Source organism: Gopherus flavomarginatus, chromosome 1 (assembly GCF_025201925.1).
Source record: "Gopherus flavomarginatus isolate rGopFla2 chromosome 1, rGopFla2.mat.asm, whole genome shotgun sequence".
In the NCBI taxonomy this organism is placed as follows: domain Eukaryota; kingdom Metazoa; phylum Chordata; order Testudines; family Testudinidae; genus Gopherus; species Gopherus flavomarginatus.
In genome coordinates this window covers 257,618,407-257,634,178 of record NC_066617.1, presented here as the reverse complement: position 1 = coordinate 257,634,178, position 15,772 = coordinate 257,618,407, and the positions used below count along the sequence as shown (strand labels likewise).

Below are 15,772 nucleotides of genomic sequence, written 5' to 3'. Positions count from 1 at the left end.
TAGCCATATTGGTCTCAGGATATTAAACAGACAAGTGGGGTGAGGTAATATCTTTTATTGGACCAATTTCTGTTACTGAAAGAGATGATCTCTGGAGCTACACGGAGCACTTTTTCAGGTCTGGTCAACTTCTTCACCAACAGAAGTTTGTTAACTCAATGAAAATCTCTATAGATTTATATTCAAACGATGAATGATAAAAGAATGGGTTGATAGTGCAACTACTGATCTATTTTAATTATGACAGTCCTAGTAGGGATATCAAAATAAATTAAGGGCCAATTTCTGTTCTGATACTTGTGACAACAGTATCTGAAATCAAAGTGTGTCATTCAAATGCATATTTATTTATTTTACTCTGTAGATATTCATGGTACTACGTTATTCATCTCTATCACTGGAGTCATTTAATTAGCAATTTAGCATGGGTTTTCAAAAGTGCTTATCACTGACTTCAATGGAAACAGAGTTAGGCCAGTGCTGTAGGCTGTTGAAAATCTCACTGTTAAATTACAAATATTTCCCTATCTAAAAATTGAGATTTGGTCTCTCTCTTAAGGTTTGGAATATCCTGCTGTGGTAGAGTTTGCTCCATTCCAAAAGATTTCAAAAAAGAAGCTTAAGAAAAAAGATGCAAAAGCTGGGAGCATTGAGGATGGTAAACACATTTTCTTGATCTCACGGTGGAAAAGTTACTCTGTTTATTGTAAATAAGATACTAATTTATTTCTGGTGTTGCAAAGTATAAATAGTTTATTAATGTTTTTTCAAAAAATGTTTTCACAGATCCAGAATATAGAAAATTTTTAGAAAGTTACTGTGCCGATGAAGAGAAAATCTGTGCTAATCCTGAGACTCTGTTGGGAGAGATTGAGGCAAAAACAAGGGAACTTATTGGTCTGTTTTGTTGATTTTTTTCCTCATTATTGATAATTTTAAAAATATGCTTTCATATTTTTGGGATACTACCAGCAGGATCTCCCCTATTCAGTCTAGCAGTGATTGAAAGTGTAATTTATGTTCTCATTCTCCATTGGAGTAATGCCTACAGCCACCTCATGTGGCGTACCTCTGCTGCTTCTTCATGCATGGAAGTCACACGTTCTGTATATACAGTGGCTTCAGAAACTGGTCCTTAGTATTTATAAAGGAATAGTCTATGAGTGTATAGTTGAAAGATGGTAGAAGAGCAAAAAATGGTAACCCAAAATGAAATAATGGGTAAGAGCCTCAATACTGCACTCACGCTTGGTCATGATCCTGGGTGCCTTCCTGGTGAAAGATGAAATACCCTGTCAGGATCATCTGGGGGCAGCCTGAAAAAAAAATCAGACCTTGAACTAAATCTTGTTTATATAGACTTTCACATTCTACAGCAGGATCTGTATCCATCAGATCAAGTTTGAGCTCTTCAGGATTAAAGTATATTGGGTTTCATTGTTCAGCTTTCAACCATATGAACATTATTAATAATATACATATTTATATAGTTCATGGGGTATGCAAAGCAACAAAACAAATTGTATTTATGCCCTTTCCTGCTCCATTTTACTGTATAAAAACAGTCTAATTTTTTCCCATTGGCAAGTCAGCTTTTAAAAAAAAACAAAAAAAAACAGCTGTTGGACTGACCCTAGAGATTAGCCTTTTGATTAGTACTTTCCACGCGATGCTGAAAACCTAGATTTAATTCTCACCCTTAGTTTCTGGTCCTAGGAAGGGGTAGTTAAGTAATGTGAGGTATTCATAATCCTTAGCACAGGGACAGGCAAACTTTTTGGCCCAAGGGCCACATCTGGGTATGGAAATTGTTTGGCAGGCCATGAATGCTCACGAAATTGGGGGTTGGGGTGCGGGAGGGGGTGAGGGGTCTTGCTGGGGGTGCGGGCTGTGAGTGGGGCTGGGGATGAGGGATTGGGGCTGCAGGAGGGTATTCCAGGCTGGGACCAAGGGGGATTAGGGCTGGGGCAGGGGGTTGAGGCACGGGAGAGGGTCAGGGGTGCAGGCTCCTGGCGGAGCTTACCTCAAGCAGCTCCCGGAAGCAGTGGCATGTCCCCTCTCCGGCACCTACACAATGGTACAGTCAGGCAGCTCTGCACGCTGTCCTGTCCGCAGGCATCACAACGGTTCCTGGCTGATGGGAGCTTCTGGGGCAGTGCTTGGGGCGTGGGCAGCGTGTGGAGCTGGAGGGGGGTCATGCCGCTGCTTCCAGAAGCCGTGTGGAGCCATGGCACACAGGGCTGCCCGGGGGGGGGGCAAGTGGGGCAATTTGCCCCAGGCCCCGGGCATCACAGGGACCTCCACGAGAATATAGTATTCTATAGTATTGCAACTTTTTTTTATGGAAGGGGCCCCCGAAATTGCTTTGCCCCAGGCCCCCTGAATCCTCTGGGCATCCCTGACGGCACACCCGGAGCAGGGTAAGCCCCCAACCCTTCTCCCCGGCTGGAGTGGGACAAGCCCTGGATTCCGTTCCCTGGTGGGAGCTCAAGGGCTGGATTAAAATGTCTGAAGGGCTGGATGTGACCCCCGGGCCATAGTTTTCCCACCTCTGCCTTAGCACTACAGGACATGAAAAACCAAGAGTGAGGATCAAATCTGGATTGCCTACATGGCACTAACCATTTAGCTAGTTGCTAGAGTCAGGCCAACTGTTTTTTTGGAGGGGGTGTGAATGGGGGGGTGTTGGTTTTTTGATAGGTGAACTGCCAAAGGAAAAATGAAGCTGTTTTTACAGAGTATAGAGGAGCAGTAAAGGGGATAAGCACAAATTTTAAGTAAAAGTGTTGCAGGCTTTGGCCTCTAGTGATTAAGTATTGTTGACAGACTCAAAGAGAACCAATCCTCTTTAGTCCTCAGCTGAAACAACCTCTTTAGTCCTCAGCTGATGACAACCCTTGCCTTGACTGAGGCTCAATAAAAATGGGAAGCTACACCCCCGGGACACTGACACAGACAGAGAGAGGACCTGGGGCAGGAAAAGGCCATTTTTATTTAAAACTTTCAGTTCTGATTAAAAATAAGTTTTATTATTTTTCACAAACCCTCTAGTAATATTGTTATTTTATGCTGCATACTGGAGCTATTTCAAAATATATTTTAATCTTGACAATACTAACATTTTTCAAATGGCCAGCCAAATAAAAGCTTTGCAGGATGACATGATATATGTGTCAACATCTCCAAGGAACTGCATACAGAACATATACTTGTCCACTAGCAGTTATGATTGATTAGAAGAAATTTAGTGGTAAACCGTTCCCCTATTTGGATACATAAGACTAACCAATCTATTTTGATCACTGCTATTTCTTAAATTGCCCATACTTCCCCCTCCATCCCATGTATCCCCCCTGGCACTCTCACACTGCAGCATTGGCATTGATACTTGCTTGTGTAGTAGGTGTGTGAGTTAATAGTTGGCAAAGGGATATTTGGAGCTCAGCAAAGGGTAAGGGTAAATTAGAGGAGAAATGGGAAGAATATTACTAAGGACATTAAATAAATCTGTCATCAACAAAGCTTGAAAGCGTGTGACTGTTATAGATGTAGAAGCTCCTCAAGAATATGTATCCTTACTTGGCCAGAAGCTTTCCCTGGATATTTCACAGCAATGTGAAAATGAGCTTCCGAGTATCTTAATAAAGACTTCCTAACTTCAAATTATTCCAGCGATTAATGAAAAAGGGATAGCCTTAGAGTTGCAAGTGCACTGTTGACAGTATCTCAGCTGAGGGAGGTTCTACAGAATGGCTTTTTAATGTTTTGTTTCCATGAAATCAATTCACAGTAGATCAAATTAAATTGTCCTATGTTTATTTTGCTCTACTTTTTTCAAATACTGTATTATTGTTTGAAATTGCAACCATGTTTTATTAATGTCAAAACCAAGAAAAAACTTATTCAGTGAGTACCATAGCTCTAGTTGAATTGTACAAGGGCCCAGCTATGCCTTCAGAAACAAGGGTGTAACTCTCATTGAAGTCAATGAAAGATATGCCCATGTATCAGAGAGCAGAACTGGGCCTCAAATTCTCAAAGGGCTCTTATGTGCCTCCAGGTCATGTTAGATCAAATGAGCATGTCTGATGTCTCAGCTCAGGTGCTGTAGCTCATCAGTTTCAGTGTGACAGAGTAATGTAATACAGAATTCAAAAGCAGAATTTCTTTAACAAAATTAAGATAGGTTCATCCTTCTGTTCATGTTTTTAGGGAAGAAAGAAAAAATTAAAAGCTGTTGCTTGCATAGTGATCCCTTTTTTCTCTTAATTTTTCAACTGATTTCTTTTTAAGGCAGGGGTGGCCAATCCGTGACTCCAAAGCCACATGCAGCGCTTTAGAAGCTAATATGCGGCTCATTGCATAGGCACCGACTCTGGGGCTGGAGCTACAAGCGCCAACTTTCCAATGTTCAAGGGGTGCTCATTGTTCAAACCCTGGCTCTGCCACAGGCCCTGCCCCCATTCCACCTCTTCCCACCCCCTTCCCTGAGCCTGCCATGTCTTCACTCCTCCTCCCTCCCCCACAAGAACCTCCTGCATGCCACAAAACAGCTGATCAGGAGGTGCGGGGAGAGAGGGGGAGGCGCTAATTGGCAGGGCTGCCAGTGGGTGGGAGGCGCTGGGAGCTGGTATGGGGCTACTGACATTACTGTGGCTCTTTGGCAATGTACATTGGTAAATTCTGGCTCCTTCTCAGGCTCAAGTTGGCCACTCTTCTTTTAAGGGTTCATTCATGTTTTTAAAAAGGCCTTTAAATTGCACTCACGATTTTGTAAATAAATAATTTCATAACAGTTACACCATAATAATTTAGTAATGTCTACATTCAGATATTTTCAAGATATAAATTTAGCTCAGGTTTAGGCCATGTTGTTTTAAATTTTAAAGGTGAGATAAATGAAATCACAGCTTCAAGGAAATGTCCTTTTCCAACTTTGTTGTATTGTGGCTTCAAAATTATACTATGCACACTAATGGCCATTCCATCCCTCCCTCCTTTCCCTTTTGTGTTTGCTTGTCTTCCTTTGGATTTAGTGAGAGCCTCGTACATGCATCCAAGAGCAGTCCTTAGCCCTAAATATTGTCCAGTATTATAATTCTGTTCCTGCACATCTAAAACTGACAGAGGAGCTCGAACATTTTTATAGCTACTTACACCTATAAGTTTCAAGTTTCAACCCACAATTAATTTTATGACTGTGTGAAAATTGGAGATGGCAAGCAAGCTGCAAAGTTTGGATCTGGCTCCAAATTTTTGTAAAGTTTGGGAATGTTTCCATGTGGGGTTTTAATTTGGGTTTATCTCTAGTTAAAATGGACAAAGTGTCAAATCCATATAATAAGAAAGACAGTTTGACATAGTACTTACTGGGGCTCAGGAGAGCTGCGTTCTTTTCCTGGTTCTGCTATTGCCTGCTGTGTTCCCTTAGACTAGTCGTTTCACCTCTGTGTGACTCATTTTCCTCTCGGGAAAATGAGGTTGGTGATACTATCTTTGTAAATGCTTTGAGATCTGTGGATGAAAAGTGCTATATATGACCATGGTGATCGTAGTATAAGAATAGCCGGACAGCCAGGTGCTGGTGTACCAGTGTTAAAATTTAGGAATAATTTTTTAACATATTGGTTTCCTTTTCGTAAATAATATTTTGGTGAATAGCAGTAAAAATGTCTTTCCTGAAAATTAAAGTATATGATTATAATTCAAACATTAAATAATCACAGAAAATATCTCTGGCTCTCTTACTTCTAGGATCCTTAATGGTGAAGAGCCAGGGATCCTTTCTGAATGGAAAGATGGGGGCACTTTCCAACATATATACACTGCTTGAAATAAAACGTTATATATCACCTAGCTCCCTTACAGTTAAAGCTTAAAGTAAAGGGCAAGTACTTATAGTAAAGAAACAAGTTCATATTTTAGGAGTTGAACACTACATCACAAATTTTTTGTATTTTAGCTAGAAGAACAACACCTCTTTTGGAATATATTAAAAATAGAAAATTAGAAAAGCAGGTAGGTCCAGACTTTTGACTGAAGCTCAACTTCTATGTTTCAAGTATGTTTTGCATTTGAAAAATTTTATGTAACATTTTTTGCAATTCTTCAGAGGATACGAGAAGAAAAAAGGGAAGAACGAAGGAGGAGAGAATTAGAAAAGAAACGTCTGCGAGAGGAAGAGAAAAGAAAGCGCAGAGAAGAAGAAAGACGTAAAAGAAAAGAAGCAGAGAAGCAAAAGAAAATTGCTGAAAAAGAAATAAGGATCAAGGTACTTTTAAGGAAAAAATAAAATTATTCTTCATTTGAAACAATACAGAATTTATTTTTCTGTCTCCCCCTAACTTCCAAAGTATAGAATCATAGGATATCAGGGTTGGAAAGGACCTCAGGAGATCATCTAGTCCAACCCCCTCCTCAAAGCAGGACCAATCCCCAACTAAATCATCCCAGCCAGGGCTTTATCAAGCCTGACCTTAAAAACCTCTAAGGAAGGATATTCCACCACCTCCCAAGATAACCCATTCCAGTGCTTCACCACCCTCCTAGTGAAGAAGTTTTTCCTAGTATCCAACCTAAATCACTGAGAACAGTCTAGATCCATCTTCTTTGGAACCCCCTTTCAGGTAGTTCAAAGCAGCTATCAAATCCCCCCTCATTCTTCTCTTCTGCAGACTAAGTACTCATATCAATTGGGCAGAATAAAGGAAGATCTAACTCAGGTCCCATGATTAGAAGTTTGTCAAGGCAGGGACAATTGGGATTATAGGATTTTTTAATATCCCTTTTTTTGAACTGCTATTTTTCTGATGTTGTTCCTCTGACTTTTCTTTTTGCTCATATTGTAGCCATGTTGTGGAACCCCAGCATAAAGGTTGAAAGACTTCTGGATTACTGCAGGGCTTCTACATTTTTTCTGTTATCCATGAGCTCAGAGTTTTTTACCACGTCTTGTTGACCAGGGGCCAAATTAAACTGTGATGTAACTCCATTGGCCTCAGTGGAGTTACACCCTGGATGAGTTTGGCCAGAACCCCCTCTAATCTAAAATCTGAGTCTCCCCCTTGACAGCAGAATGATCTGTTTGTGGATCCATTAGCTTTGCCCTATGAGCCACTCTTTAGACTCATGGAAAAGTACCTTATTTCTAGGGCTGTCAAGCGATTAAAAAAATTAACCACAATTAATCACACTGTTAAACAATGGAATCCCATTTATTTAAATAGTTTTGAATGTTTTCTACATAATTCAAATATATTGATTTGAATTACAACACAGAATACAAAATGTACAGTGCTCACTTTATTTTTGTATTATATATATTTATATATATTTACATATAGAATATATATTTTATATATAATGTAAATATTTTATATTTATTTAATTACAAGTATTTGCACTGTAAAGAAACAAAATAGTATATTTCAATTCATCTTACACAAGTACTATAGTACAATCTTTCATGAAAATTGATCTTACAAATGTAGAATTATGTACAAAAAAAACCTGCATTCAAAAATAAAACAATGTAAAATTTTAGAGCCTGCAAGTCCACTCAGTCCTACTTCTTGTTCAGCCAATCGCTCACACAAACAAGTTTGGTTACAATTTGCAGGAGATAATGCTTCCTGCTTCTTGTTTATAATGTCATCTGAAAGTGAGGACAGGCGTTCACATAACACTGTTGTAGCTGACGTTGCAAGATATTTAAGTGCCAGATGTGCTAGAGATGATGGGTTCTGCTCGATAACAATCCAAAGCAGTGCTGACCAACACGTTCATTTTCATTATCTGAGTCAAATGCCACCAGCATTTTCTTTTATGGTGGTTCGGGTTTTGTAGTTTCCACATCAGAGTGTTGCTCTTTAAGACTTCTGAAAGGATACTTCACACCTCATCCCTCTCAGATTTTGGAAGTCACTTCAGATTCTTAAACCTTGGGTTGGGTGCTGTAGCTATCTTTAGAAATATCACATTGATACCTTCTTTGGTTTTGTGAAATCTGCTGTGAAAGTGTTCTTAAAATAAACAACATGTACTGGGTCGTCATCTGAGATGCTATAACATGAAATATATGGCAGAATGTGGGTAAAACAGAGCAGGGGACATACAGTTATCCCCCAAGGAGTTCAGTCACAAATTTAATTAACGCATTATTTTTTTAACAAGCGTCATCAGTCATCAGCACGGAAACATGTCCTCTGGAATGGTGGCCACAGCATGAAGGGGCATATGAATGTTTAGTATATCTGGCACGTAAATACCTTGCAATGCCGGGTACAAAAGTGTAATTCAAATGCTGTTGTCACTTTCTGGTGACATTGTAAATAAAAAGAAGGCAATATTATCGCATGTAAATGTAAACAAACTTGTTTGTCTTAGCAATTGGCTGAACCAGAAGTAGGACTGAGTGGACTCTAAAGTTTTACATTGTTTTGTTTTTGAGTGCAGTTACGTAACAAACAAAAAAACTAGATTTGTAATTTGCACTTTCACAACAAAGAGATTGCATTACAGTACTTGAATGAGGTGAATTGAAAAATACTATTTTATCATTTTACAGTGCAAATATTTGTAATAAAAAAATAATATACACTTTGATTTCAGTTACAACACAGAATACAATATATATGAAAATGTAGAAAAACATCCAAAATATTTAATAAATTGATTGGTATTCTATTGTTTAACAGTGTGATTAAAACTGATTAATCGCAATTAATTTTTTTAATCGTGATTAATTTTTTTGAGTTAATCTCATGATTTAACTGTGATTAGTCAACAGCTCTACCTATTTCCTATATAAAATCAATATTGTTATATTTTATTATATTAGGTCTCTTTCTAAAAAAATATATTTTAATCTGAGTTTATTTTCACATAACTCTCAGCATGACACTATGGTCTCATTAACTGCATGGTATTCAGCAAAAAGAATGAATGAAATATTGCATCCAATATGACTAACGCCACTGAGATTAGATTCCAATTGTAAGCAGAGTAATTAGGGACATACAGTAGACTTTACATGTACAGAAAAGATATATTTAAATTGAATTGTATGAATTTACATATGCTGACTTACAGCTCTCCATAGCAGTACAATATTCTGATGTAACATAAGTATAAAAGTAACTTATTAAGATTATACCAGTATTTTTTATTTTTCTTGAAGATAAAAATAAAAAAGTGTTAAGAAACATACATTACAACAAGTAGGACCTAAAACTGTAACACCAAAGGTGTGGTTATCAAATTGCACTGTTAATTCTAATATATGTCTAAGACTAATAGATAGTGGCTACATTCATATTTTATGCTATTAATCAGTCCAGTCATGCAAAGCCTTATTTCTAAGAATTAAAGGTAACAGAAAGAACGATTCACATGACTAAGGTTTGCAGGATTGGCCCCAAAATTTATAGGTGCTTTGAAGACATAACTTGGTATATGATTAATAATATGCAGTGTACCAGTATTGTAATTATGCATGTTTGTGCAACAAGACAAGAAACACGTTCTACATTGTCACATGCCAAGAAAAGGAACATCATTATCCACTCCAGAATGTGTTGTGCAGAAATCATTAAATATTGCTCATATATCTATGACAATAAGAGTTTTGAAAGGTAGTTCCACCATCAAAAGGCCAGTAAAATATTCTCTGTTTTACAAGTAACTTGGGATGTCATAAGAGGAATGTTGCTCTGTTGGATATTAGATAGACAAGGTAGGTGGGTGAGGTAATATCTTTTATTGGACCAACTTCTCTAGGTGAAAGAGACACGCTTTTGAGTTTACACACAGCTCTTCTTCATGTCTGGGAAACATACTCAGTGTTACAGTTATATAAGGTGGAACATATTGTATAGCGTAAGTAATTAACATGTATTTCAAGGGACCATTCAAGGTGAAGTGTCCCGTTAACTCCTCTGAGTCGTATGGGGAAAAGGATGGGATGGAGGGGGAGGTTGTTAGTGAGTTATAGATTGTTGTAATAAGCCATAAATCCAATGTCTTTATTCCAGCAATGATTTTTAGTGTCTAGCAAAGTTACGAATTTAAGCTCCAAGGCTTGTCTTCTGAAAGTGTTGTGCAGGTTTCCTTTGAGGATGACAGCTGGTAGGCCAGATATAGCGTGATTGCTTTGCGAAAATTGTTCCCTCACAGATGATCTGGTGTTTTCATTTTTATCATTTTCCTATGTGAGTTCATTTGAGAGCATAGTGATTGTCTAGTTTCACCCACATAGTTGTTATTGGAATCAATATATACTAACTAGTATGTCTCAAGCTGCTCTTTTGTTGCCAGATTTTGTAAATTACCTAGAGAAGTGAAGGGTGATCCTGTTTTCTTTGAAGTATTATGGCAGTTTTGCCATTGATTTCAATGGTAGTAAGATTGGGCCCTCTTATGGTATGATTTCAACACATACAGTCTTTTGCTTCTCTCTGAACTATGCTGTAATTATTTATAGCTAATACCTAGGAGAAGAAAGTAGGTAAGCATGCATTTTCCAGAGTTTTTTTATGAAGTCATATTTTAAAGGTTGCAGCTGCATGATTTGTATTGTACTCTAGTTAACCATTAATATAAGTAAACTGCCTTTTAAATGTCTGTTTTAATGTTGTGCTTTGCAAAAAAATTAAATCACTAAAATAAAATCTGAATGAAATAGGTTTTACAAATTATCATTACCTGGTATACATTGGTATATTACAATAAGAAGTTGTTGAAATGTCTGAAGTGCATAAAATGTTTATCTTAATACAAACATTATTTCATAGCTTCTTAAAAAGCCAGAAAAAGGAGATGACCTGGCCGGTGAAACGAATAAGGAAAAAGGAGAAGAAGCTGATATTGAAGAAAGCAAATGGGAGAAATCACCTGGATCTGGGAGTATAAAATCCAAGCCATTGGAGGGCTCACCAAAAGAACTTAAGGAAAAGTAAGTAATGTTTATCTTATAAGGTTGCAACTTAGATCCTTGGATTTTGAGATCCTAAGTGGTACTTAAGTGGTGAAGTGTCCTTGTGCTGGTTCTCAGCACAGAGACGGATTTTGCTGTGTGAATGTGGCCATCTACATCTTTTTCTCTCAGTTTTCCTATGTGGAAAATGGATGTAGTAACAACTTACCTCCCTAAAAGGGATATTGCAAGGCATAAGTAATAAATGTCTGTGCTGTGCTTTTGAGATCCCTTGTTGAAAGATGCTATGTAAGTGTGAAACATCGATAGTCCATTTCTAAAGTGTTCAATTGCTTGTCAGTATTGCTGGAAAGTTCCATCTTCACACAGCAGAATATTTTTAGTTCCACTGAAATGGGTAGACAGGATGGTTTGCTTGTTATATAATAGCAATAATATTAATGACACAATAATATTATCCACTTCATTTTGTTGCATAATCATCTACAACTTCATTTCTTCCTATCATTTTAGTGCTGTGCAACAATCACATATTCAACCTTACTAAGAGTTATGTGCATTCATTCAAAGGAGAATGTACTTCAAAACATCTTAGCAATTCACTGACAAATTTGCAATTTTGACTTCCTCATAGTTCTGAAATGAATGAGGGCATTCTACAGGGTAAACTGCAAACAATCTTTCATACCAGCTGTTAGGTTTTTTACTGTTGTAGAGATCTGCTTTTAAGCCTTCTGAAATATTTACACAGAAACGTAAGCTGAAATTAATGATAGAGTGCAAATTCCTCTGATCCAATTTGAATCAAAGGAAAATGTCATGTTTGGCAGGACAGGCTAACCTCATGTCATTGTAACAATTTGCCAGATATATTTATTATTTTTTTATCTGACAATGGGCATTTTTGTATTTATTTAATAGCTTTAGAAATATGTTTCTTCATGCACCATTCAACAGAAAGAATTAATATTTTGTGATTCCTCTTTAATGATGATTAACTTTCAGCTTCTGCAGAAACCACAGAGGTCCTCCATGGCTAGTTCTGCAAATTCAGTGCTGCAGGTGCTTGAACTCCAGCTGCAACCCCTCTTGAGAATGGTCAGTGGATCTGTGACATTTCAGTGACCTCTCTCACCCCAATCTCTGCAGCAGCCCACAAGGAGCAGCTGTGGAGATGGACTTCACAGCATGTAGTGGGATGAGCACCTTCCAGTGTTGTCAACTCTTGGGCTTTTTTTCATGAATGATAGGATTTCAGATGGGGATGGAGCTTGTCTTATGATGATGCAAAAAGCTCCAGTCCCCTCACAAAATGCAGCTCTGCAGAAGCTCCCCTCTCTGCTTGGTGTTTTTGCAGGAGTGGAGGGAAGAGAGCAAAAAGCTCAGCAGCCCACTGCAGCTCCACCACCTCCTCTCCCTTCCCCTACTGTAAGCAATGGGGATCTCATGCATGCTCCCCCTGCAACACCTAGCCTGGGAAGGGGCAGAGAAGGGTGAGGAGCTCCTGGAGCTGCCTCTCCAGCTTGGAAGGGGGAGAGGGGACCCTGTGTCAGCCCCCACCCCAGGCCTGAAAGAAGGGGGTGAAGAACTTAAGAGGAGCAGAGGTGAGGGTGATGGTGGCAGGGAAGTGAACTGGGAGGGGCTGAACTGATGGTGGAGGCTGGGGAGGTGTGATCTGGGGCTAGTTCTGAACTGATTGTGGAGGCTGGGGGACTGAACTGAGGGGGTGAGAACTGATGGGGGCTGACCTCGTGGGGGAGGGGCTGATGCAGGAACTGAACTATTGGGGGTTAGGGCTGGGTGAGGACAGAACTAATGGAAAGATTGAGGGACAGGATTAATTTCTGGTCAGGGGACTGGAAGGCATAGGGGCCAAAATCACCTTACTGAAAAATTTGGGAGAGTGAGCAACACTGAATGTCACATACACATACCAGGAATGGGTAGGGAGAGTTCAACCATCAAAAGACAGACCAAAAACCCACAATATAATCTTTTTTTAAAAAAATCCAGGATTTTTTGCAGGGTCTGACTCACGATATTTTGTTCTCTTGAGGCTGGCAATGCTATATCTTTTACAAATATTTCCAGCATTTTGTGTTTCATTGCAGGCAGGTTACAGAGCAGGACTGACCCCCTAAAACAGACATATCGTTAAGGTTTATGTGCTAGGAGAGATCATTAAAATTTTACACTTCTGCAGTGCTTTTCAATGAAGGATCTCAGAGTGCTTTGCAAGCATGAAAAAATGAGTCCCACAACATTCTTATGTAGATAAGCTACTATTACATCTGTTTTACAGATGGACAAACTGGAGCACAGAGTGCTTAAGGTAGTGAATCAGAAGAGTGAGAATTAAATTCTAGAAGTCTTGACTCCCACTTCCTTGCTGTAGACTAATAACATATGTATTACTCTGTCCCACATGGGGGTCTTCTAAAGTTTTCTATTGAGCAGTATGCAGGGAAGTGCAAATGTAACGTTACCACTTGTGTTTTTAGGGAGATAGAGATGCCGAGCAAGAAATGTTCTCGTAACGGCAAATAGAAAAGTAAAGAGAATTTGTTTAATGACTATAAAATACAAATGTTGAACTAACTAGCTTAAGAAATGCTACATTTAACATCTACATGTATTAATAATACCTAGCTCTTATGTAGCACTTTTCATCCATTAATCTCAAAGCTTTTACAAAGTAGGTAAATATCATTATCCTTGTTTTATAGATGGGGAAACAGAGGCTCAGAGACATTAAAGTTATTTGCCTCAGGTGACTCAGCAGAAATAGAACTCCCAATCTAGTGCTCTTTCAACAAGACCCTTCATTTTTGGTTTTTACCAGTTTTTACTGAAAAATCCTCTGGTTTCACTAAAGCTATTATTCATTTTGTTACCAATTTTCACCTGAATTTTGGACCACTCAAGTACATTAAAATACTGACTGTTAAGAAAATCCAATACTTTACATTAGGTAGATGTGTTTATGTTAATAATGATCTAAATGCGAGGGTGTTTATTAAAGTAAGGCAGCGTGGTGAACAATACACACACTCATGTATGTGCATGCATCTGTCTGTACTATAGTCCTAAAAAAAGAAGTGCTGGGAACTCCCTGCATCTGGCTCCCTGCTTTGGAAGAAGAGCTGGTGGCTCAGTAACCTGGGAAGCCATCTCTTTTTCTGAAGTAGGAGCCAGATCAGAAGTACACTTATTTTTCTCTCTTTTTTTTTTTTCGGTCTTCCCATCCCCGAATATTAACCCTAAAATTTACCCAGAAAACTGTGCTCAGATTTTTTGCACCAATTTTCACCTGTTTTGTATTTTTTTGCAATAAACACTGATAAATTCCTGGGAAATTTTAAACAAAAACCAAAAATAAAGGGCCTTGTCTATCAAGTAGGCCACACTGCCTCCTTATCATTATCTTTGGCTAAAGGTTTCAGCTACTTGGTGAAATCCTCTACTAGCTCAGTGGTTTGAGCATTGGTCTGCTAAATCCAGGGTTGTGAGCTCAATCTTTGACAGGGTCATTTGGGGCAAAAATCTGTGTGGGGATTGGTCCTACATTGAGCAGGGGGTTGGACTAGATGATCTTCTAAGGTCCTTTCCAACCCTGATATTCTATGACTCTAAGGTGCCAAGCATCTCTTGAGAGATAATAAGAACCTTCCCTTCATGCTGCTTAGTGGGAATTGAGGGCACTCAGCACCTTTCAGGATTAAATCTCTTATTTGAGAATATGGCTTTTATGTGTTAATCCTTTGGCAGAACAACATAACATTTACAACAGACCCTTTATGTGTGCCAGGGCATTGATTTAGTGTTTCAGGTGTAACACAGCATTCTTAAGACTGTACCTTTTTCTTTCTGAGTGCTTTTTAAATTGTTATGAATGGTGCTTTTTACCAAGTAATTATGATCTACTTCAATTGGACTGAGGATCGCAGTTGAACTGTTATTTGTAGACAGAAAAAGCAGTAATGCGGTATGACCAATGATGGATCTGAGAGCTTGATTGCCTATTACAGATCACTTTTTAAATTACGGGAAAAATAGCTTCTTCTTTCAGTGCTTGCTCTTGTCTATTCCATACTAGGTGTGTGTGCTCGTCACATGGACTGATGCTAGAAGTTTTTCTCTCAGCAGTATCTGTAGGGGACTGGCTCTGGCGCCCTCTGGAATGATGCCTGCATGGCGCGGTAGAAGGGGCGCTGCCGGCTTCCCCCACCCTCAGTTCCTTCTTGCCACCAGTGATGGTGCTGGAATGTCTGCTGCTTTGGCTAGCACTGTTTTGATCTCTGTTCTTGTGAACTTAGAAAACCTGTAATATAGTTGTATATAGTTAGCAGTTTATCAGTTGCCCTTAGTAGTAGTTCTTAGTTCTGAACAGGACTCAACCAGGGGACGGGGCATGTCCCGGTCCCCAGGCTTTAAGCCTTGCGATCACTGCAAATGGCCTATGCTCATCGGCAATCCACATACCAGCTGCCTAAAGTGCGTAGATGAAGAGCACATAAGTGACAAGTGCCATATATGCAAGTCCTTTAAACCTAGGACGAAGAATGAGCGTGATATCCATCTAAGAGCATTCCTAATGGAATCAGCACTCACTCCAGCACCAGAGCAGCAGTCCAACTCCACACCAAGCACCACGGCCTCCATGTGCAGTGCTCTGCTGGCGCTGTCCACAAGTCAGCGCCGGTCCTCCTCCATGACTCCAGTCAAGAAGCCAAAAAAGACTGTGAGAGGAAGATCTCCTACCTCCCGTAAGGAAAAGGAGAGGGCTGGGGGCGAGCCACAACCCATGCCAGGCAGCTCAACGCCCCCTTCAGGAAGTCA

The 15,772-nt window shown here is 39.3% G+C and overlaps 1 protein-coding gene across 5 annotated transcripts in view; it reads left to right on the top strand.

The window, feature by feature from the left end:
• Positions 1-15,772, top strand: part of UPF3A (UPF3A regulator of nonsense mediated mRNA decay) — a 52,944-nt gene that overhangs the window by 23,203 nt on the left and 13,969 nt on the right. For 4 of the 5 annotated variants that reach the window (XR_007769252.1, XM_050922270.1, XM_050922303.1 and 1 more), the window contains exons 4-8: positions 560-658; positions 787-897; positions 5,963-6,018; positions 6,113-6,271; positions 10,791-10,951. Coding sequence is in view for 4 of the 5 variants with exons in the window: in XM_050922270.1 (XP_050778227.1) it covers positions 560-658; positions 787-897; positions 5,963-6,018; positions 6,113-6,271; positions 10,791-10,951 (586 nt within the window). In the remaining variant the exon portion in view is untranslated. The remainder of the gene's footprint in view (positions 1-559; positions 659-786; positions 898-5,962; positions 6,019-6,112; positions 6,272-10,790; positions 10,952-15,772) is intronic. The other variant, XM_050922285.1, reaches the window with a different exon arrangement.